We start from the raw sequence: 23902 nt of genomic DNA, 5'->3' as shown, positions 1-23902 counted from the left end.
ATGCTTGTCGTAAGAGGAGAGACCCGTGAAGATCCGGGTTAGAATCGGCCCCCAGCAACCTATGCTTGTCGTAAGACGAGAGACCCGTGAAGATCCGGGTTAGAATCAGCCCCCAGCAACCTATGCTTGTCGTAAGACGAGAGACCCGTGAAGATCCGTGTTAGAATCGGCCCCCAGCAACCTATGCTTGTCGTAAGACAAGAGACCCGTGAAGATCTGGGTTAGAATCGGTCCCCAGCAACCTATGCTTGTCGTAAGACGAGAGACCCGTGAAGATCCGGGTTAGAATCGGCCCCCAGCAACCTATGCTTGTCGTAAGAGGAGAGACCCGTGAAGATCCGGGTTAGAATCGGTCCCCTGCAACCTATGCTTGTCGTAAGACGAGAGACCCGTGAAGATCCGGGTTAGAATCGGTCCCAACTAACCTATGCTTGTCGTAAGAGGAGAGACCCGTGAAGATCCGGGTTAGAATCGGTCCCCTGCAACCTATGCTTGTCGTAAGACGAGAGACCCGTGAAGATCCGTGTTAGAATCGGTCCCCAGCAACCTATGCTTGTCGTAAGAGGAGAGACCCGTGAAGATCCGTGTTAGAATCGGTCCCCAGCAACCTATGCTTGTCGTAAGAGGAGAGACCCGTGAAGCTCCGGGTTAGAATCGGTCCCCAGCAACCTATGCTTGTCGTAAGAGGAGAGACCCGTGAAGATCCGTGTTAGAATCGGTCCCCAGCAACCTATGCTTGTCGTAAGAGGAGAGACCCGTGAAGCTCCGGGTTAGAATCGGTCCCCAGCAACCTATGCTTGTCGTAAGAGGAGAGACCCGTGAAGATCCGTGTTAGAATCGGTCCCCAGCAACCTATGCTTGTCGTAAGAGGAGAGACCCGTGAAGCTCCGGGTTAGAATCGGTCCCCAGCAACCTATGCTTGTCGTAAGAGGAGAGACCTGTGAAGATCCGTGTTAGAATCGGTCCCCAGCAACCTATGCTTGTCGTAAGAGGAGAGACCCGTGAAGCTCCGGGTTAGAATCGGTCCCCAGCAACCTATGCTTGTCGTAAGAGGAGAGACCCGTGAAGATCCGTGTTAGAATCGGCCCCCAGCAACCTATGCTTGTCGTAAGACAAGAGACCCGTGAAGATCTGGGTTAGAATCGGTCCCCAGTAACCTATGCTTGTCGTAAGACAAGAGACCCGTGAAGATCTGGGTTAGAATCGGTCCCCAGTAACCTATGCTTGTCGTAAGACAAGAGACCCGTGAAGATCCGTGTTAGAATCGGCCCCCAGCAACCTATGCTTGTCGTAAGACAAGAGACCCGTGAAGATCTGGGTTAGAATCGGCCCCCAGCAACCTATGCTTGTCGTAAGAGGAGAGACCCGTGAAGATCCGGGTTAGAATCGGCCCCCAGCAACCTATGCTTGTCGTAAGACAAGAGACCCGTGAAGATCTGGGTTAGAATCGGTCCCCAGTAACCTATGCTTGTCGTAAGACAAGAGACCCGTGAAGATCCGTGTTAGTATCGGCCCCCAGCAACCTATGCTTGTCGTAAGACAAGAGACCCGTGAAGATCTGGGTTAGAATCGGCCCCCAGCAACCTATGCTTGTCGTAAGAGGAGAGACCCGTGAAGATCCGGGTTAGAATCGGTCCCCAGTAACCTATGCTTGTCGTAAGAGGAGAGACCCGTGAAGATCCGGGTTAGAATCGGTCCCCAGTAACCTATGCTTGTCGTAAGAGGAGAGACCCGTGAAGATCCGGGTTAGAATCGGTCCCCAGTAACCTATGCTTGTCGTAAGAGGAGAGACACGTGAAGATCCGTGTTAGAATCGGCCCCCAGCAACCTATGCTTGTCGTAAGAGGAGAGACCTGTGAAGATCCGGGTTAGAATCGGTCCCCAGCAACCTATGCTTGTCGTAAGAGGAGAGACCCATGAAAATCTGGGTTAGAATCGGTCCCCAGCAACCTATGCTTGTCGTAAGAGGAGAGACACGTGAAGATCCGTGTTAGAATCGGCCCCCAGCAACCTATGCTTGTCGTAAGACGAGAGACCCGTGAAGATCTGGGTTAGAACCGATCCCCAGCAACCTATGCTTGTCGTAAGAGGAGAGACCCGTGAAGATCCCGGTTAGAATCGGTCCCCAGCAACCTATGCTTGTCGTAAGAGGAGAGACCTGTGAAGATCCGGGTTAGAACCGGTCCCCAGCAACCTATGCTTGTCGTAAGAGGAGAGACCCGTGAAGATCCGGGTTAGAATCGGTCCCCGCAACCTATGCTTGTCGTAAGAGGAGAGACCTGTGAAGATCCGGGTTAGAATCGGTCCCCTGCAACCTATGCTTGTCGTAAGAGGAGAGACCCGTGAAAATCTGGGTTAGAACCGATCCCCAGCAACCTATGCTTGTCGTAAGAGGAGAGACCTGTGAAGATCTGGGTTAGAACCGGTCCCCAGCAACCTATGCTTGTCGTAAGAGGAGAGACACGTGAAGATCCCGGTTAGAATCGGTCCCCAGCAACCTATGCTTGTCGTAAGAGGAGAGACCTGTGAAGATCCGGGTTAGAACCGGTCCCCAGCAACCTATGCTTGTCGTAAGAGGAGAGACCCGTGAAGATCCGGGTTAGAATCGGTCCCCAGCAACCTATGCTTGTCGTAAGAGGAGAGACCTGTGAAGATCCGGGTTAGAATCGGTCCCCTGCAACCTATGCTTGTCGTAAGAGGAGAGACCCGTGAAAATCTGGGTTAGAACCGATCCCCAGCAACCTATGCTTGTCGTAAGAGGAGAGACCCGTGAAGATCCGGGTTAGAACCGATCTCCAGCAACCTATGCTTGTCGTAAGAGGAGAGACCTGTGAAGATCCGGGTTAGAATCGGTCCCCAGCAACCTATGCTTGTCGTAAGAGGAGAGACCTGTGAAGATCCGGGTTAGAATCGGTCCCCTGCAAACTATGCTTGTCGTAAGAGGAGAGACCCGTGAAAATCTGGGTTAGAATCGGTCCCCAGCAACCTATGCTTGTCGTAAGAGGAGAGACCCGTGAAGATCCGGGTTAGAACCGATCTCCAGCAACCTATGCTTGTCGTAAGAGGAGCGACCTGTGAAGATCCGGGTTAGAATCAGTCCCCGGCAACCTATGCTTGTCGTAAGAGGAGAGACCCGTGAAGATCTTGGTTAGACTGAATCATTGTCACCATACCCCGATGGCATGGGATGTGGCTCATGATATCAATCACTGACTTGTCTGGGCACACTCATTCACTTCCAGGCAACCATTATAAGGCCGGAACATTGTGTGGTGTTAAGTAACAAACACACCCAAAGAACGTTATTACAAGATTCATTTCAATTCTCCAAAGCACTGATGTAGGACTTCTCACTCACTCGATATTGTCAAATCCAAGACTAAAGAAAGCGATTTCAAGATTTATTTCAATTCTCCAAAGCACTGATGTCGGACTTCTCACTCACTCGATATATTCAAATCCATGACTAAAGAAAGCAATTTCAAGTTTCATTTCAATTCATCCTACCTCAGTTATTCTCTCCAAAGCATTGATGTAGGACTTCTCGCTTGATATAGTCAAATCCACGACACATCGCCTTTTTTTCTGGAACACAACATTTTCAACCAAGCTGAATCACACCCCATTATAAAAGTGAATTACTAAAAGATTCCATCGTTCAAGTTCCTACAGAGGGAACCATATCTATATTATCGGACATAAATATACATTCAGCAAGCTTATGCTCAGGACTCGATAACTTTCGTTACTTCTGGTCTTCCTGTTGTTCGTTCACAAGACCACTAATTGTCCAGCTGGACATGTGCATTAGCATTTTCAATTGTACAGCAACTTAAAATGTATATTAAAATGCAACAATATACAAAAGTTAAGCAAGAGTTGAGGAAAACGTTTCTAAAAATTTGTTTGGTTTACAAAATAACAGATTCTGACTGTTTCACAATGCAGTTAAAGGTTCATAAAGGGGAGGCAACTCTCACCTGACTTTCAGAAAGGTCATCAGGAGGGGGAGGTAACTCTGGAGGTGGGTGTTTTGATGGGTTGAGGTCCACAGGAAAGCATCGCATCTCCTCATCCATGTTAACATTATTTTTCCTCGCCAAACTTCGAATCCGGTTGATAATTTTGGCACTCTGTACAAAAAGAAGTATGTTCACAATTAAAACAAGACTGCACATTAGGAATCTGAAACCAAAAAACATCCTATACTCTCAGACTCGTTTTAATCGATGCTATGGGTCTCTTTGAATGGGAAGTCCAAATCAAGACTTAATTTAGTATTTGCAATCTTAAGTGCCCCCCCAATCTAATCAGCGCCCCTTCACCCAATATATACCAATATGCAGGAAATCTTTATAAAAATCTTATACCAATGACCAGTTGGCGTAACAATCTTACACCAGTTACCTGTTTTGGTTAACGATCTTACACCAGTTACCTGTTTTGGTAAAGATCTTACGCCAATTACCTGTTTTGGTAACAATCTTACACTAGTTACCTGTTTTAGTAACGATCTTATTCCAGTTACCTGTTTTGGTAACAATCTTACACCAGTTACCTGTTTTGGTAACAATCTTACACTAGTTACCTGTTTTAGTAACGATCTTATTCCAGTTACCTGTTTTGGTAACAATCTTACACCAGTTACCTGTTTTGGTAACGATCTTACACCAGTTACCTATTATGGTAACGATCTTACACCAGTTACCTGTTATGGTAACGATCTTACCCCAATTACTTGTCTTGGTAACAATCTTACCCCAATTACTTGTTTTGGTAACAATCTTACACCAGTTACCTGTTTTGGTAACGATCTTAGGCCAATTACCTGTTTTGGTTCTGGGGGTAGAGGTTTTGCCGGAGCCTGCTCCAAGACTTCGTCTTCCCCAGATTCCTCGAACTCGGAGGACCCCCATCCATCCTCAGAGAGGTGGGATGAGCTGATGGACTCGTACAGCTGGTCCTGGGACACCACCGGCTCGGGTTCCGGGGATACGTCTTGTGGAGGAAAGTCTGGAGACAGAAAATAACTACATCAGTATACAACATGGTTTCCATGACAACTGCTGTCAAATAAAAATGTAGTGAGTCATTGTTTGAATGTGAGTGAATGTTGTTTTACCCTGCATTCAGCATTTCCCATGAACATGATGAAAAACAAAAGTTACATTATCATGTTTGGATATTGTATTTCTCTTTTTGTTTGTATACAGTTTATATACACAAATTTTAAAAGAAAATTTTGCACAAATATTCAATAAAATTTATATGAATGAGGAGAAGGACAAGAACTTAATAACTAGGGCTATGCTACTAATCTCCATGGAAACATGATATGAGTAATCTCAGCCAAGTTCCTGCATTTCTCAGAAACTCGCAACTTCAAACGGTACCATGGCTACTGTCAAAAATAGGCGTACAACAAAACTATCTCACTAAAGACCATCGCCTACTTCAAGTGTGTCATATATAGGACAAATAGCCACAAGCTCATTATCATGATATTCGTCATCGGCTAAATTGAGTAAGTAAGTATGGTTTTATGCCACTTTTAGTAATATTCCAGTAATATCCCAATAGAGGACACAGAAATAGGCTTCACACATTTCCCCTGTGTCTGGAATAGAACCTGAGCCCTTGGTGTGGTGAGTGAACACTTGAACCATGAGGCTAACCCAACACCTAATGACAATACGAAGCACCCTTAAACATCTTCAATATCTCCATACGAAACAAGATCTGAAAACACAAAAAACGTCCTGGAAATTAAGGTTCAATTCATCAAACTTCAGTAAATCAAATGCGTCAAGTTATTTAACCTTTTCGCAACTTGGCATTTTTGGGGCGTTTGGGATGAAACTTGATGCGGTTGAGGCTTCTTGCAGATGCGGAGCGGAATCGAGAAAACAACGACATCGAAATGTCATCTCATCGGAAGAGTGATCATGGTTTGAGATCTCCCAGGCTGATCATCTGACAACAATACATACAACAACTGTCATCCAGGGAATACCACAGGAAACTGTGCACGACTGACCTCATCACAACTTCCCGAAACAAAACTTGGCTTGATAGGCACTTCATTCAAACAAGTTCAAACATATCCGGCATGATTTCTGATAAAAATGTATATATCCCAGATTCAGGGCAAAGTAACCATGACAACTTGATGGTGTGTCACATATTCCATCTAGGATCTGGTTCAGGAATGGAACAGTGAGTGAGTGAGTGAGTGAGTGAGTGAGTGAGTGAGTGAGTGAGTGAGTGAGTGAGTGAGTGAGTGAGTGAGTGAGTGAGTGAGTGAGTGAGTGAGTGAGTTGGGTATGATACAACTTTGAACAACTAATGGGATTGGGTTGTCAGACTCGCTGACTTGGTTCATGCATGTCACCAGATCGGGTGGTCAGATAACTGCGGAGTGTGGCATTAAACAACAAACAAACAACAAACAAACAAAAGCTGGGTAAACATGGCTCATGATGCTCCATCAGCCACAGTTGCCCGGTGTGTCGCAGGTGGGCGTGCATGCGAGACTACACATCCATAGCTCCCTTGTGTCCACCCAATCCCCTAATCACATGAATCTCCTAGCCACAATTGGTCCTGACGAGGTAACTGTCCTCGGCCAAGTGGTGGTATGGTGGTTACTCTGCCCTCATCAGTACTCCGTCTATCAGATGTCGGCCTTTACATAATCGAGTCTGGACGAAATGAACTAGTGATTGATGTAGTGAGCAACGATCGACACCGTCTGGGTACAATAACACAAAGATCAAGTTTTGAACAGACACTCCAGTGACTGACCCCAGGATCATCAATCCATCCAATTGTGATCGATGACACCCAAATCAACCAAGACTGACCACCTGATCCATTCTGTCGCCTCTTCTGGCCAGCATGGGGGTGTGACTCTTATGACCATCAATGGACACAGGCTGGGGCAGACACTCGTCCCATCGACACCAGTCTCATGATGTCAGCGTCTGTTGTTTAACTATGTACACCACAATATTCTACCTATTCGATGCAGGCCTGGAAGTATTCGAGTCTTGGTAAGACAGACCAGTGATCGATACTATGAGCAACATACTACACCACCAGGATAGGAAAACACACAATGAGCCAAGTCACCAAACACACACTGATAGGCTACTTCTAACCCGGAACAGTGGGGCCAGGTCTGACCCTGGACTCAGGTCGACCTGGAACCCGACAAGCTTGAGTGAGTTTTACGCCGCTTTTAGCAATATTCCAGCAATATCACGGCAGGAGACACCAGAAATGGGCTTCACACAATGTACCCATGTGGAAAGTCGAACCCATGCCTTCGGCGTGACGAGCGAACACTTTCACAAACAGGGTATCCTGCCACCCACCGAGAAGCATGATTGTGCCAGGACATTACAAGGAAACAAAACATACTGGTAAAACCATGCAGGAAAACAAACCACAACGTTCCGCATCACCATGGCAACAAACAACATCCTCCTATCCTTCACAATCTTTGACAAATGTTTTCAAATCCTCTGAATATGTCAAAGTTACACACAAAATGTTCATCCATCTTCACACAAAGACACAGCCACTGGAGAAACTCGACAAAAAAATAGTTCCTGCGGGCTAAAAACATCCATGTTGTAGACCGCAAAGAATGAGGTTAATCCTCTTACAAACGTTCTAAATCACAACAGACCTGTAAAACAACACCCACACTCAAGCAATGAGGACGTCTTCAGTCGACTTGACCTGGGGTCAGAAGTCAGAGGTCAGAGGTCGGTCTATTTCCACGCGAGATGTATGCCCATGTAACACGTCCCTAAGTGAATGTCAGACTTCGTTGAGGAAGGATGCAGCTGTACCTATCACTAACATGTGTAATTAAAGGTAAATATCACCTATTGACTGGGGCGTAAAAGTCTGAAAGAGACTTAACGAGTGAATACAAAAATCATCCACATTGACAACCACTTCCTCATAGAAGACCTCCCATGACGACCTGTCTTAACAGAACATATAATCTACATAGGACATAGGATCATCTTCGAGTGCCGGTGGGCAGTCCGGCTTAGAACTGATCTCCAGCAACCAATGTTGGTCATGAAGGTGACCAGATAGATCAGTGGTCAGGCTCCGTGACTGGGTCGATTGTGTGTCATCATACCCCTGGAGCAATCCTCACAGTATCGATGCTCATGTTGTCAATCACTGGATTGTCTGATTCAGACTGGATTAGTTACAGAACACTGTCATATAGCTGGAATATTGCTGTGGCGTTAAACAACAAACAAATATATCAAACATCTTTGAACAATAAACCACTTTCAAACCTTCAAAATGGGAGAGTACAATGAATCAACAGTCTCAAATAGATATCTCATCAGTTGTCATGACACTAAGTTTTGTTTAACGTCACACTCAGCAATATTCCAGCTGTATGACGGCGGTCTGTCACGGTGATTGACATCATGAGCATCAATCCATGCAATTGGGATACGATGACATGTATCAACAAAGTCAGCAAGCCTGACCACCCGATCCCATTAGTCGCCTCTTGTGACAAGCATAGTCGCCTTTTATGACAAGCATGGGTTGTGAACATGGTGAAGACCTAAGTTTAAGAATTTGAAGCAAGGTACATCACTGGTAGAAAATGTTGGGTAGCCTAGGAATAATGAGTGAGTGAGTGAGTATGGTTTTACACCGCTTTAGGCAATGTTCAGCAAATCACCATGGCGACACCAGAAATGAAAACAATAGTTACGACTGTAAGAATACTACCACTATTACATCATTGCCATATACCTGTTTGGGTGTTACACAAGAAAAAATCTTTCAACAGACGTCCTCTTCACTGGCCACATATCTAATAGTTGTGAGGTAAACTCTATCCTCAGCACCAACTGTGCATGCGTGAGTTGGGAATACGTCACTTAGAATCTTAGAATCATACGCAATGATAACTTTTGTTTGATAATTCCTTTGAATACCCTACCTCTATTACATCATAGCCAGTATACATAGTATCTTAAACAATACTTGCACGAATGTGACTGGTTGAAAGACGAGTGACCTCTTGACACCAAACAACAACATTCCCATTAGCCACGCTCCCTCCTAGAAACATTTCCAAAGCCTCTTTTGTCCACGAAAGAGGAAAAAATAGCCACAATTAACTCAAACAGTTACAAACAACCAAATCTGTCAACAAATGTTTGCCGGGGCACTTGAGAAACAATCACATCCTGAAATTTAAATCTTGTGTTTCTTCCCAAATGGCCGCCCAGTGAAATGAAAGTGAGGCTACTTGTGGTAAATACGACAGAATGGCCGCCAGTCAGGTAGCATCAATACTGGACAACGGATTACCCACAATGCTTTTCTTGCCTTGACTAAACAACAATGTTTGACTGGTAAACTGACTTCAAACGTTCTTGTTTTGTCAGACAATTAGTGTTAGCGTTTGTTTTCTTTACTCAAGAAGTATGTTGGGAACTGTTCAGCCATTAAACACACCATTGCTTTTTATCATTTTTTTCATACCATTCTACATGGTCTTAAAGATAACTGCTGGTCTGTGCTGGTCTGTTCTTTCAAAGATAGGTATTTATAAAATCTAGATGATGTAATCTAAATTTCCGATTAAAAAATGAAGGGCGTTAGCATGCATTCTGTTGTGCTGAGGGCATTGTTTAACTGTGCATCTAATCACACTAGCAGCTCACACGAAAATCACTCACTATTTTGCATAAATGTATAATTAATCATGTTAATAGATCTTAACATTAAAAAATATTTTAACCACATAATTGGATGAAATATATAACGTTTAAAGCCAATGGATAAAGACATCTGATAATAAGTGATATTCCCTTCAATATGTCATACAAGCATGCGTATAATATGCTAAATTGACTTGATGTTTGAGCTGCAAACCAACATCTGACAAATGTAAGACATATCCAAACATGACAAGAATTAATTATTTCATACTCTGTAGCCATTGTGACCCAAATGAAAGCTCTTAACTGTAAATAGATTTCTTGACTAGTGAGATCCAGACTAACAAGGTCCCAAGACTAACAAGGTCCCAAGACTAACAAAGTTTCAAGACTAACAAGATCCAGACTAACGAGGTCCCAAGACTAAGGAGGTGCCAAGACTAATGAAGTCCCAAGACTAACGAGGTCCCAAGACTAACATGATCCAGACTAACGAGGTCCCAAGACTAAGGAGGTGCCAGACTAACAAGGTCCCAAGACTAACGAGGTCCAAGACTAACAAGGTCCCAAAACTAAGAAGGTGCCAAGACTAATGAGGTCCCAAAACTAACAAGATCCAGACTAACTAGGTCCAAAGACTAAGGAGGTGCCAGGACTAACAAGGTCCCAAGACTAACAAGATCCAGACTAACGAGGTCCCAAGACTAAGGAGGTGCCAGACTAACAAGGTCCCAAGACTAACAAGGTCCCAAGACTAACAAGATCCGGATTAACAAGGTCCCAAGACTTACAAGGTCCAAAGACCAACAAGGTCCCAAGACTAACAAGATCCAGACTAACAAGGTCCCAAGACTAAGGAGGTGCCAAGACTAAGGAGGTCCCAAGACTAAGGAGGTGCCAAGACTAACAAGGTCCCAAGACTAACGAGGTCCCAAGACTAACGAGGTCCCAAGACTTACAATGTCTTACTGTTCTAAGGATCTTCCTCAATAATCAATGATAACAATTGAGGCCATAAAACAGAATACACACAATACACTCAAGGGAAACAGAAACATCCTACCAGGATTGTTGTCAATCTCATCGTATGTCGGCGACTCATCATCATAAAAATAGGAGGAAGTGTTCAGTAAATGTTTGTTTTCCTCTACATTGGGCTTCTTCCCTTTGTTCACACCCGGCGAGCGTTTCTTCCCGTTATGTTTGGGAACTTTCTTTTCACTTACATACGCCACATTTCCATATGTATTGTCACATGACTGGGCACCTACTGCATCACTCCCTGCATGGTTTGCTTTACTGGGTTTAGATTCACCAACATTCAACGTCTTTTTTTGTTTACATCCTCGGATCACATTTTGTTTACATCGGCTGGTCACATTTTGTTTACATCCGCTGGTCACATTTTGTTTACATCCACTGGTCACATTCTTTACTTGATCTATTCCATAATTCTCGTATATTTCACCTTCATCTTCATCAACCTCTAAAATTACGGGTGGTTTCCGTTCTGGTTCACAATCTCCTTTTTTCCCAGAAGTCAATGTTCTCGGACAATCAGGCTCAGGTGCCTTGCCTCCACTCACACTTACAGATGCATCACGCTCATCACGATGAGATCCCTCACGTTTTTGAAAGAACGGACTTCGTCCACTAATATCACGAATTTCTTGAACTTTAAAACCAGGCTTTGGGAGATCCCTTTTCAGCGGCCTGGCTAGATCGACGTCTTCATAAACATCTGTCTCTTCATCTTTTTCCTTCCTCCAAAAATTTTCATAAATCTGACACTTGGCCTTTTCTGATCGTCGGTGCTTCAGCTGCAAATGTGACTTGTCCCGCTCTTGACAAGGTTCAAAATTTCCTCCTGGGTGTTTGGCAAGTTGACTTAATATGCCTTGCACCTTAGCTCCACAAGAACCTTTTGTGGTTTTCATAATTGACTTGTTAACATTAGCATCATAATAAAAGAACAGTGTTCACTTACTTCACATGTAGTCCCCTACTCATTCATCACAAAGAGGCTAGACTTCCGTGTGTTAAATCAACTGTTGTGAAAGTAGGGGCATTGTTGCCACGGGGGGAAATTGAGTACTTCCTGATTACAAACGGAACATAATTAACCATTATATGTCAACATGGCATCCTTCATCACTTTTACTCCTCCTCCTCCTCCCCGATTGGATGACACAGGCAACAAACTCCAGTTGAGAAATGTTTCGCAAAGTTTGCAGGCACAGGTGACAGATTATTTATTGATTGTTTGCACCTTTTGTGTCGTGTCTGATTGACAATAAGGAAGCCAGTGGTTAATACCAGTCTCATCTTCCTTATAAACGATAAAGGCATGCAAATGTACAATTCAATTTTCTCGGGAACATCGTAGGAGAGAGACAAGCATCTGGCACAGAGAGATGAGGGTCTGAGCAACAATGGGATTTTCCCAGCACCAAGACAGTCTCGGGGTATGTTTAATTCCACAGTTATGTCTCCTAGTCCTAAGCTTTCATATATTTGCAACATTTGTCATTTTCTTAAGGGATGAAACACGACTCCTAGGTTCTGGTTCCCATAATAAGTTTGTCTGTTTGTTTTTTGTTTAACGCCGCACTCAGCAATATTCCAGCTATATGACTGCGGTCTGTTTGGTTTTTTTGGGGGGTTGTTGTTTAATGCTGCACTCAGCAATATTCCAGCTATCATGAGCTATATGACGGCGGTCTGTTTGGGTTTTTTTTGGGGGGGGTTGTTGATTAATGCTGCACTCAGCAATATTCAAGCTATCATGAGCTATATGACGGCGGTCTGTTTGGTTTTGGGGGGGGGGTTGTTGTTTAATGCTGCACTCAGCAATATTCCAGCTATCATGAGCTATATGACGGCGGTCTGTTTGGTTTTTTTGGGGGGGTTGTTGTTTAATGCCGCACTTAGCAATATTCCAGCTATCATGAGCTATATGATGGCGGTCTGGGTTTTTTTGGGGGGGGGGGGGGGGGGGTTGTTGTTTAACGCCGCACTCAGCAATATTCCAGCTATCATGAGCTATATGACGGCAGTCTGTTTGGTGTTTTGGGGGGGTTGTTGTTTAACGCCGCACTCAGCAATATTCCAGCTATATGATGGCGGTCTGTTTGGTTTTTTGGGGGGTTGTTGTTTAACGCCACACTCAGCAATATTCCAGCTATCATGAGCTATATGATGGCGGTCTGTTTGGTTTGGGGGGGGGGTTGTTGTTTAATGCCGCACTCAGCAATATTCCAGCTATCATGAGCTATAGGACGGCGGTCTGTTTGGTGTTTTGGGGGGGTTGTTGTTTAACGACGCACTCAGCAATATTCCAGCTATAGGACGGCGGTCTGTAAATAATCAAGTCTGGACCATGATGACAAGCATCAACCAACACAGGCAGCCTGACCACCGATCCCGTTAGTCACCTCTTACGCCAAGCAGTCGCCTTTTACAGCAAGCATGGGTTGCTGAAGACCTATTCTACCCCAGATCTTCACGGGGAGACAAGCATAGGTTGCTGAAGACCTATTCTACCCCAGATCTTCACGGGGAGACAAGCATGGGTTGCTGAAGACCTATTCTACCCCAGATCTTCACGGGGAGACAAGCATGGGTTGCTGAAGACCTATTCTACCCCAGATCTTCACGGGGAGACAAGCATGGGTTGCTGAAGACCTATTCTACCCCAGATCTTCACGGGGATACAAGCATGGGTTGCTGAAGACCTATTCTACCCCAGATCTTCACGGGGAGACAAGCATGGGTTGCTGAAGACCTATTCTACCCCAGATCTTCACGGGGATACAAGCATGGGTTGCTGAAGACCTATTCTACCCTAGATCTTCACGGGGAGACAAGCATGGGTTGCTGAAGACCTATTCTACCCCAGATCTTCACGGGGAGACAAGCATGGGTTGCTGAAGACCTATTCTACCCCAGATCTTCACGGGGAGACAAGCATGGGTTGCTGAAGACCTATTCTACCCCAGATCTTCACGGGGAGACAAGCATGGGTTGCTGAAGACTTATTCTACCCCAGATCTTCACGGGTCTCCACAGTCATATCTCCTAATCCTAAGCTTCCATATATTTGCAACATTAGTCATTCTCTGAAGGAATGAAACACAACCCGACACGAGGTACTGGTCGACATAGTAAAACCAGGCAAGCAGTGACTGAGCTAGGAAACTGAGGTGATGACATAAGTTTGACTCGCCAGGTCACTGAAGGTATTATTATGTCCACCAAAACCAAGGAGCAGTGTTTTATCCGACTTATGAACCATCGAAACATTATTTATTAATATTTGTTTAAAATTATGTATAAAAGTGAGTTACAATAGAGTAAAGAATTGCTCATAAGATATCACACCAGGTCTTACTAGGAAAAAGTAAAACCTCATACCAGGTCTTATTAGAAAAAGTAAAACCTCACACCAGGTCTGACTAGGAAAAGTAAAACCACAAACCAGGTCTGACTAGGAAAAAGTAAAACCTCATACCAGGTCTTACTAGGAAAAGTAAAACCACAAACCAGGTCTGACTAGGAAAAAGTAAAACCTCATACCCGGTCTAACAAGGAAAAAGTAAAACCTTATACCCGGTCTGACTAGGAAAAAGTAAAACCTTCCACCAGGTCTGACTAGGAAAAAGTAAAACCTCAGACCCGGTCTAACTTGGAAAAAGTAGACTCATTAGAGGTTATTACGAAGAAACAAGTGAGGTAAAAAACAATGGTGAATATCTGTGACAGGTTTATGTGCCATATTGGACTTTTAACACAGAGATAATCAGGGCTGCTTGGCTGAGACTAGTCCAGATTTACTACCTGGGTATACAACCCCAGATTACGTGACCCTACCATTTATCTTTTAACACAGAGATAATCAGGGTTGCTGGGCTGAGACTAGTCCAGATTTACTTCCTGGGTATACGACCCCAGATTACGTGACCCTACCTTGGTCTGATTGGAAATTATCATATCAGAGAGAAGGCAAAACTATTTAGATACACTTAAAAAAATCTGATCATGCATACACTGAAGATGACTGAAGCTTTGTCGTTACTTAAATGACGGGAATGAATGCGTGCATAGTCAGAAACAAATGCGAACATTAGCGACGAGCGATTAGAGGTCCTACTCAGGATCCACCTGACCCAGTACCCGAGGTACCATACCCAGCGGTACAGGTATGGGGTATCCAGGATCCACCCGACCCCAGTACCCAAGGTATCTCACCCAGCGGTACAGGTATGGGGTATCCAGGATCTACCTGACCCCAGTACCCAAGTTTCCTGACCCAGCCCTACATGGGTACCAAGGTCCTACTCAGGATCCACCCGACCCCAGTACCCGAGGTACCTCACCCAGCGGTACAGGTATGGGGTATCCAGGACCCACCCGACCCAGTACCCGAGGTACCTCACCCAGCGGTACAGGTATGGGGTATCCAGAACCCACCCGACCCCAGTACCCGAGGTACCTCACCCAGCGGTACAGGTATGGGGTATCCAGGACCCAACCGACCCCAGTACCCGAGGTACCTCACCCAGCAGTACAGGTATGGGGTATCCAGAACCCACCCGACCCCAGTACCCGAGGTACCTCACCCAGCGGTACAGGTATGGGGTATCCAGGACCCATCCGACCCCAGTACCCGAGGTACCTCACCCAGTGGTACAGGTATGGGGTATCCAGGACCCACCCGACCCCAGTACCCGAGGTACCTCACCCAGCGGTACAGGTATGGGGTATCCAGGACCCACCCGACCCCAGTACCCGAGGTACCTCACCCAGCAGTACAGGTATGGGGTATCCAGGACCCACCCGACCCCAGTACCCGAGCTACCCCACCCAGAGGTACAGGTATGGGGTATCCAGGACCCACCCGACCCCAGTACCTGAGCTACCCCACCCAGAGGTACAGGTATGAGGTATCCAGGATCCACCCGACCCCAGTACCCGAGGTACCCCACCCAGAGGTACAGGTATGGGGTATCCAGGATCTACCCGACCCCAGTACCTGAGGTACCTCACCCAGCGGTACAGGTATTGTATCCAGGACCCACCCGACCCCAGTACCCGAGGTACCCCACCCAGCAGTACAGATATGGGGTATCCAGGATCCACCCGACCCCAGTACCCGAGGTACCCCACCCAGAGGTATAGGTATTGTATCCAGGATCCACCCGACCCCAGTACCCGAGCTACCTCACCCAGCAGTACAGGTATGGGGTATCCAGGATCCACCCGACCCCAGTACCCGAGGTACCCCACCCAGAGGTACAGGTATGGGGTATCCAGGACCCACCCGACCCCAGTACCCGAGGTACCCCACCCAGAGGTACAGGTATGGGGTATCCAGGATCCACCCGACCCCAGTACCCGAGGTACCCCACCCAGCAGTACAGGTATGGGGTATCCAGGATCCACCCGACCCCAGTACCCGAGGTACCCCACCCAGAGGTACAGGTATGGGGTATCCAGGACCCACCCGACCCCAGTACCCGAGCTACCTCACCCAGCAGTACAGGTATGGGGTATCCAGGATCCACCCGACCCCAGTACCCGAGGTACCCCACCCAGAGGTACAGGTATGGGGTATCCAGGACAATATATATACATGCTTGAAACACCTGACACAATCCAGTCACCACTTTACCTATGACCACGATGACAGTAAGATTAACAAAAGAGGCTGTATGTATGCCTGCAGGACAACAATAGTAAGCAGGCCGTCACTCACCTGGATCATGCTGATTAGCTCTGAGATTCTTCTGAACAACTATCATCCTAAAGAGGGAGTTTATTGCCACAAACTGTCCTATCCCGGCAATAACACATGACGCTAAGATCAAACTCTACAATGAGCCACTGTGGCAACAGGTCACCTCAAACCTGCTCAATCATACCCAAAATAGAAATACTGAATCGGAAAGGACAACTTTAAAAAATGTTCACGGTGTTTCGAAAATCATTTATCAGGATCACCAACATGAACAATAATCTGTGTTTACTTCTGCAGTTGACCTACATAAACATGAAAAACGTCCTAAACACACAGCATTCCTGGGAAATGCAGACAGGAATGAATACAGGTATAAGAGTACCTGATGACCCTACAATTTCAACTAAATGTTAGGTCACAATACTGCATATCGCCATCTTGCAAGCGACCCCACTAGGGTTGGCACAAGTCCCAATTTACTACCCGGGTACCCCTCCCCATTACCCCCGACCCCTACCCAGGAAACCCACCCCACACCGACCCCCCCAGCCTCCCTTCTATTACCCGACCCTACCCAGGTACCCCCCCTTCTATTGCCCGGCCCTACCCAGGTACAATCAGAATGAAGCCAATCACCAGCAAACACAATCCCTACATAATAAAAATGGGTTGTCTTCCACCGAAAAAAATTACAATGTATCCCTTCAGCTTTTTCGGGGAAATGAACAGATTACAATTAAGCTTGGTCAATACAAATTTGAAATTTGCGATAAAACATCACTAGACATGATGATGTACTGATTAAATTGTATTTCCTGTTCTGCAAGGCAGAATGAATTATTTGATTTTCATCCCTACTCTACTCCCTACCAAGCCGCCTCCCATCCCATTACAGCCCCCGGGGCGGTGGGGTAGCCGAGTGGTTAAAGCGTTCGCCTGTCATGCCGAAGACCTGAGTTCGATTCCCGATATGGGTACAATGTGTGAAGCCCATTTGTGGTGTCCCCTGCCGTGATACTGCTGGAATATTGCTAAAAGCGGCATAAAACCATACTCACTCACTCACTCTTTCACTGAAGTTGTGAATACACTTCAGGTCACGAATGTTCACATTTCTTTCTGAGTGAGTGAGTGAGTGAGTTTGTTGATTTAACGCCACACTCAGCAATATTCCAGCTATATGACAGCGGTCTATTAATTATCGAGTCTCAATGATTGATATCATGGGCATCGATCCACACAATTGGGATCGATGACATGCATCAACCAAGTCAGCAAGCCTGACCACCCGATCCCGTTAGTCGCCTCTTACGACAAGCATAGTGGCCTTTTTATGGCAAGTATGGGTTGCTGAAGACCTATTCTACCCCCGATCTTCACAGGTCACATTTCTTTCAGACTATTCACACATCCCTCCTGACTTGTATATTTTTGAATAAAGATGAAGCTTCAGTCAACTTCAGTTATGCATGACCAGATCGTTTTATAGTGGACCAAAATACTGCCAGGGCTCGGCCCCGTTCCACAAAGTGATCTTAGCGCTAAGTCGACCGTAACTCCCATTCTTTAACACTGACTTACGACAATCGTAGCGCTAAGATCGCTTTGTGGAACAGGGCCCTGGTCAAACAATTTCCTATCGGACATATTTTACCAATCTCAGGTAATAGGGGGTTGGATACCAAGGAAGTACATTTGGACTCGTCCTCGTGCTTATAGATAACCTAATTTATTCTTTTGATGATGTTTCAGATGATGTTACTTCTTGCTGCTTCATCAGATGAATACTTAGTAAGCCTATACAGGTGAGTCATGTCTATACCGGTTCTGCCATGGAGTCCCCACAGCAACACTGCACCTTTAATGCTGAAGTACGTGAGCATGCAAGTGGCCATCCCACACACAACCTCCTTCCTCCCCCTCCTCCTACTTGCCCCAGTTCTCCCCCCTCCGCATATCATCATATGAATCTCCAGTCTGGATGCTGACTCACAGCTTCATGGGCATCTAGGTTAATATCAAGACTGAGCCTGCTGAGAGAGGCAGTGTTCCTGTAGTCAGACAGACGCAACAGCAAATATTTATAAAACAACTACATCCCATTCTCATCCCCTTCTCAACTCTAGCATCCCATTCTCATCCCCTTCTCAACTCTAGCATCCCATTCTCATCCCCTTCTCAGCTCTAGCATCCCCTTCTCAACTCTAGCATCCCATTCTCATCCCCTTCTCAGCTCTAGCATCCCATTCTCATCCCCTTCTCAGGTCTAGCATCCCCTTCTCAACTCTAGCATCCCATTCTTATCCCCTTCTCAGCTCTAGCATCCCATTCTCATCCATTTTAAACTCTAGCATCCCATTCTCATCCCATTCTCAACTCTAGCATCCCCTTCTCAACTCTAGCATCCCATTTTCATCCCCTTCTTAACTCTAGCATCCCATTCTCAACTTTAGCATCCCCTTCTCAACTCTAGCATCCCCTTCTCAACTCTAGCATCCCATTCTCATCCCCTTCTCAACTCTAGCATCCCATTCTCATCCCCTTCTCAACTCTAGCATCCCATTCTCATCCCCTTCTCAACTCTAGCATCCCATTCTCATCCCCTTCTCAACTCTAGCATCCCATTCTCAACTCTAGCATCCCATTCTCAACTCTAGCATCCCATTCTCATCCCCATTTTCAACTCTAGCATCCCATTCTCATCACCTTCTCAACTCTAGCATCCCATTCTCACCCCATTTTAAACTCTAGCATCCCATTCCTATCCCCTTCTCAACTCTAGCATCCCATTCTCAACTCTAGCATCCCATTCTCATCCCCATTTTCAACTCTAGCATCCCATTCTCATCACCTTCTCAACTCTAGCATCCCATTCTCACCCCATTTTCAAATCTAGCATCCCATTCTTATTCCCTTCTCAACTCTAGCATCCCATTCTCAACTTTAGCATCACCTTCTCAACTCTAGCATCCCATTCTCATCCCCTTCTCAACTCTAGCATCCCATTCCTATCCCCTTCTCAACTCTAGCATCCCATTCTCATCCCCTTCTCAACTCTAGCATCCCATTCTCAACTCTAGCATCCCCTTTTCAACTCTAGCATCCCATTCTCAACTCTAGCATCCCCTTTTCAACTCTAGCATCCCATTCTCATCCCCTTCTCAACTCTAGTATCCCATTCTCAACTCTAGCATCCCCTTTTCAACTCTAGTATCCCATTCTCAACTCTAGCATCCCCTTTTCAACTCTAGCATCCCATTCTCATCCCCTTCTCAACTCTAGTATCCCATTCTCAACTCTAGCATCCCCTTTTCAACTCTAGCATCCCATTCTCATCCCCTTCTCAACTCTAGCATCCCATTCTCAACTCTAGCATCCCCTTTTCAACTCTAGCATCCCATTCTCATCCCCTTCTCAACTCTAGTATCCCATTCTCAACTTTAGCATCCCCTTTTCAACTCTAGCATCCTATTCTTATCCCCTTCTCAACTCTAGCATCCCATTCTCATCCCCTTCTCAACTCTAGCATCCCATTCTCATCCCCCTCTCAACTCTTACATCCCATTAACAAACTCAAGGGTACTTTGATATTTCTAAAGCCTGCTTCTACAGAGCCTCATTTCAGAGACATCAGCTCCGATCATGAACAGCAGGAGGACATATCAACAAACTAGATGCTTTTCAATCTATGAATATTTCACGACCTGGAACCGACCTCGGGTCAGGTATTGACACAGTATTCCCGTCTATCATCGATGTGTCAGCTGTACTCAAGTTACGTTGAGGGCAAATCTGTCATATTTCCGCGGCCATGGTTCAAGTGTGCTCTTCCTTTGTCAACTTTCTGAATGGCCGTATTTTCCTCCAACATTAAATGGTTTCTTCGAGTACACTATGTTGAGAGTCTTTGTAACCAATTGAATAAATTAGCATGACAGTAAACAAGTTTCCATACTGATCATAGAACAAGTGAAAAAGATTTTTTTCCCCAACTGAAGTCTAATACAAAGATACCTGACAGAATATATTGTCCAGTGACAAGAGGATCTGACAATCCTGTGATTGATATTGTGCCCCCACGCCATCGGGGACAAGACATGTAATCAACCACTTACACCAAGATTAACCACTGGTGGGACCTGGTCCCTCACTGACTCCCGGGGGGCATAAATACTACGCTTGTTTGTTTGTTTGTTTGTTTGTTTGTTGTTCAACGCCTCACTCAGCAATATTCCAGCTATATGACGGTGGTCTGCAAATAATCGAGTCTGGACCAGACAATCCCGTGATTGACATCATGATCATCGATCCACGCAATTGGGATACGATGACATGCACATGATGCATCAACCAAGTCAGCAATCCTGTTAGTTGCCTCTTACAACAAGCATAGTCACCTCTTACGGCAAGCATGGGTTGCTGTAGACCTATCCTAACCCGAATCTTCACGGGGGAGACAAGCATGGGTTACTGTAGACCTATTCTACCCCAGATCTTCACGGCTACCTAAATACTAAGACATGTGAGAAATGGTAATGCTAATTTTACAAAAATTAGTAATTTAGATATCTCGAGACCAGTTCATTCAGACATACTTCATTCCAAAAGGCTTTAGCTAACTCCTGTGTATAACTAATCTTCTACTCTTCATGACACCTAACTGTCCTTCCTGACCACTTGCTTCTTTTATAAGTAGTCAGTTAATCATCATGCATTTGTACATTGTATCTTGTATATTCATGACTATAACTTGTACTGGAGAGGTATTATCCAAGTCTTCTTGGCTTGTTTACCAATCTCTATACTGAAGAAAAATATGTTAATAACACAAAACCCAAAAAATGATGAAAAAAATGGCATATAGAGAATGAATTAAATTAACACTTAGTCTTTGAAACATTTCTTTAAAATAATTGTATTTGTTTTTTCTTCAAAAGAACCTTTCCTCTTCTGCTGTTTGTGGAATCAAGGAAACTAGACTTTGTTTAGTTTGATCTTGACTTGCCAAGGCTTTTAGTAAAATAAATAAATATATATATATATTCCACAGTCATGGTGCAGGACAAAGAATGAATGTGTACACTGTTCTTTAACACAAGTCTGTCACTAGAAACCAAGAAAAGAGAGTGTATCCTGATGCCCTGAGTGAGGGAGATGGGTTTACGACACTTTGAGCAGTATTTCAGGTATAGTGAGGACCCCTAAGAGGGTATGTGAGTCCCACATTATTCGAAGTATTTTTATGCATGCCAGAATTTTAAAGAGTAGTATTTTCGTCATTTTAACTTCAGGCTTAACTGGTATACAATCACCAGTGACTGAAGGGATGATATAAATCCTGCCAGGGTCCATGCAGGAAGCAAAGGCACTGTAAGTCCCCATGGTCCCTGGTATGGTGATCTCCCTTTAGTTACTGACGATCTCTAGCCCATTTTTATATTGTGTTGTTCCCTCATTCTTTCTTCTTTTAAATGTGCCTCGACTAGTTTTAAATCTAATCTGTGATATGCTAGTCATCGTACTGTCCTTCGATGACAGGTTTTTATAAAGTTTAAATATATGCATTATTAATGACCAACTTCTCGTCACGATATGGCTGAAATATTGCCGATGTGACGTTAAATGTTAACTCACTCACACACTATAGTGAGGACACCCTACCATCACGTTCATCACGTCAGGGGTAAAGGAGATATGGTGGTTTTAAAAGCTGTAAGATGGCAAGGAGACACGGAGCCATCCAAACTGATGATGCTGCTGTGGTTGCCTGTGGCATATTACCATGACAACAGACTGGTAGCTTCTTTATAAATGCCTTGGAGTGCATGTTTTGAGAACGGTAAATGCAGATTTACAAAAATACATTATGTCATTGAAAAGAAGGAAATGGCAAATGTCACCCAAACGGACAGATAATGTGACAACCCTGGAAGTGTCACAATGTCCTCAACGCATGGTTTTCATATTGATCACTTTAAACAGCTGATGATAATCTATCATAGATGTTTATACAACTAATAATACTTCCTTATTCATATCAACCGTTGTTGTGACCCCAGATTTTATCAGCTAAGGAAAACCGTTGTGGACTATTTCACAGGACAAAACTCATAAAGTCAAATCAATATGGGGCAGTGGAGTAGTCTGGAGGTTAAAGCACTTAACTTCACTCATTCACTCTCTCACTCACTCACTCACTCTCTCACTCACTCACTCAAACACCCATCCACCCAACCACTCACTCACCCACCCACCCACTCACTCACTCACTCACTCACTCACTCACTCACTCACCCACCCACTCACTCAAACACCCACCCTATGACTCACTCAGTCTCTCTCACTCATTCAAACACCCACCCACTCACTCACTCAGTCAGACAGCCACCCACTCACTCACTCACCTGCCCACTCACTCACTCACTCAGCCACCCACCCACCTGCCCATCCACTCACTAACTCACTCACTCAAACACCCATCCACCCAACCACTCACTGAATCACTCGCCTACTCACTCACTCACTCACCAACCCAACCCCCCACCCACCCACTCACCCACTCACTCACTCACTCACTAACTCAAACACCCACCAACTCACTCGCTCGCTCACTCAATCACTCACTCTCTCTCTCTCTCTCTCACTCACTCAAACACCCACCCACTCAGTCAGACAGCCATCCACTCACTCACTAACTCAGCCACCCACCCACTCACTCACTCAGCCACCCACTCACTCACTCACTGAATCACTCACCCACCCACTCACTCACTCACCAACCCACCCACCCACCCACTCACTCACTCACTCACTCACTCACCCACCAACTCACCGACCCTCCTGCTCACTCACTCATTTACTCACACATACTCACTCACCCACCCACCCACCCACTCTTGACTGATATATTACTTCTAAATCATGTACACCATGTCATCTTATTATAAGTCCCTACAAACGAAATACATTCCTGTTAATAAGGACAATGATTTATATCTTTTACAGGTTTATTCAATAAACACACCATCTAATCAAACATGACCTCGGCCAACAGACGTTGTCCACGTTTAGGAGTAACCTACATGGAGTGAGTGAGTCAGTGAGTTGTTTCAACGCAGAATAGGTCTCCTCCAGCTTGTAGACAGGTAAGAGTGTCGGTTTTGTAATGCTATTATCACTATTCAAGCAATATCACGGCAGGGGACACAAGAAATGGTCTTCAAACACTCAATACTGATGCTGTGTTTCTGATTTTCTGACTTGCGGAAAGAAAGCTTTACCCATGTTGGCACAAGCCAATCATTGGTGTGATAATAAATGACAAGAGCCAATCAAACAGCCTGTTATATGTTTCAGATACTGCAACAAAGCTCCTAGTCCTGCACCATGACCGTGGAATATATTTATTTTATGAAAAAAACATAATCTAGAAATGCATACAAAAGCA

At 45.1% G+C, this 23902-nt stretch overlaps 1 protein-coding gene across 7 annotated transcripts in view; it reads right to left on the bottom strand.

Annotated features, from left to right (window-relative positions):
* The window catches only part of LOC124116482 (rho guanine nucleotide exchange factor 10-like), a 63409-nt gene that overhangs the window by 23659 nt on the left and 15848 nt on the right, over positions 1–23902 (bottom strand). For 4 of the 7 annotated variants that reach the window (XM_048382961.1, XM_048382960.1, XM_048382959.1 and 1 more), the window contains 3 exons: positions 4829–5013; positions 3981–4133; positions 3508–3585 (listed from right to left, as the gene is read on the bottom strand). In XM_048382961.1, the coding sequence (XP_048238918.1) occupies positions 3508–3585; positions 3981–4133; positions 4829–5013 (416 nt within the window). Of the gene's footprint in view, positions 1–3507; positions 3586–3980; positions 4134–4828; positions 5014–5819; positions 5948–10782; positions 11887–16473; positions 16714–23902 lie in introns of those variants that run through there. The other 3 variants (XM_048382964.1, XM_048382962.1, XM_048382963.1) reach the window with 3 other exon arrangements.

The sequence above is a fragment of the Haliotis rufescens genome, unplaced genomic scaffold (genome assembly GCF_023055435.1).
Source record: "Haliotis rufescens isolate VD_foot unplaced genomic scaffold, xgHalRufe1.0.p SCAF_42, whole genome shotgun sequence".
Classification (NCBI taxonomy): Eukaryota; Metazoa; Mollusca; class Gastropoda; order Lepetellida; family Haliotidae; genus Haliotis; species Haliotis rufescens.
This window is presented reverse-complemented; position numbering and strand designations above follow the sequence as displayed.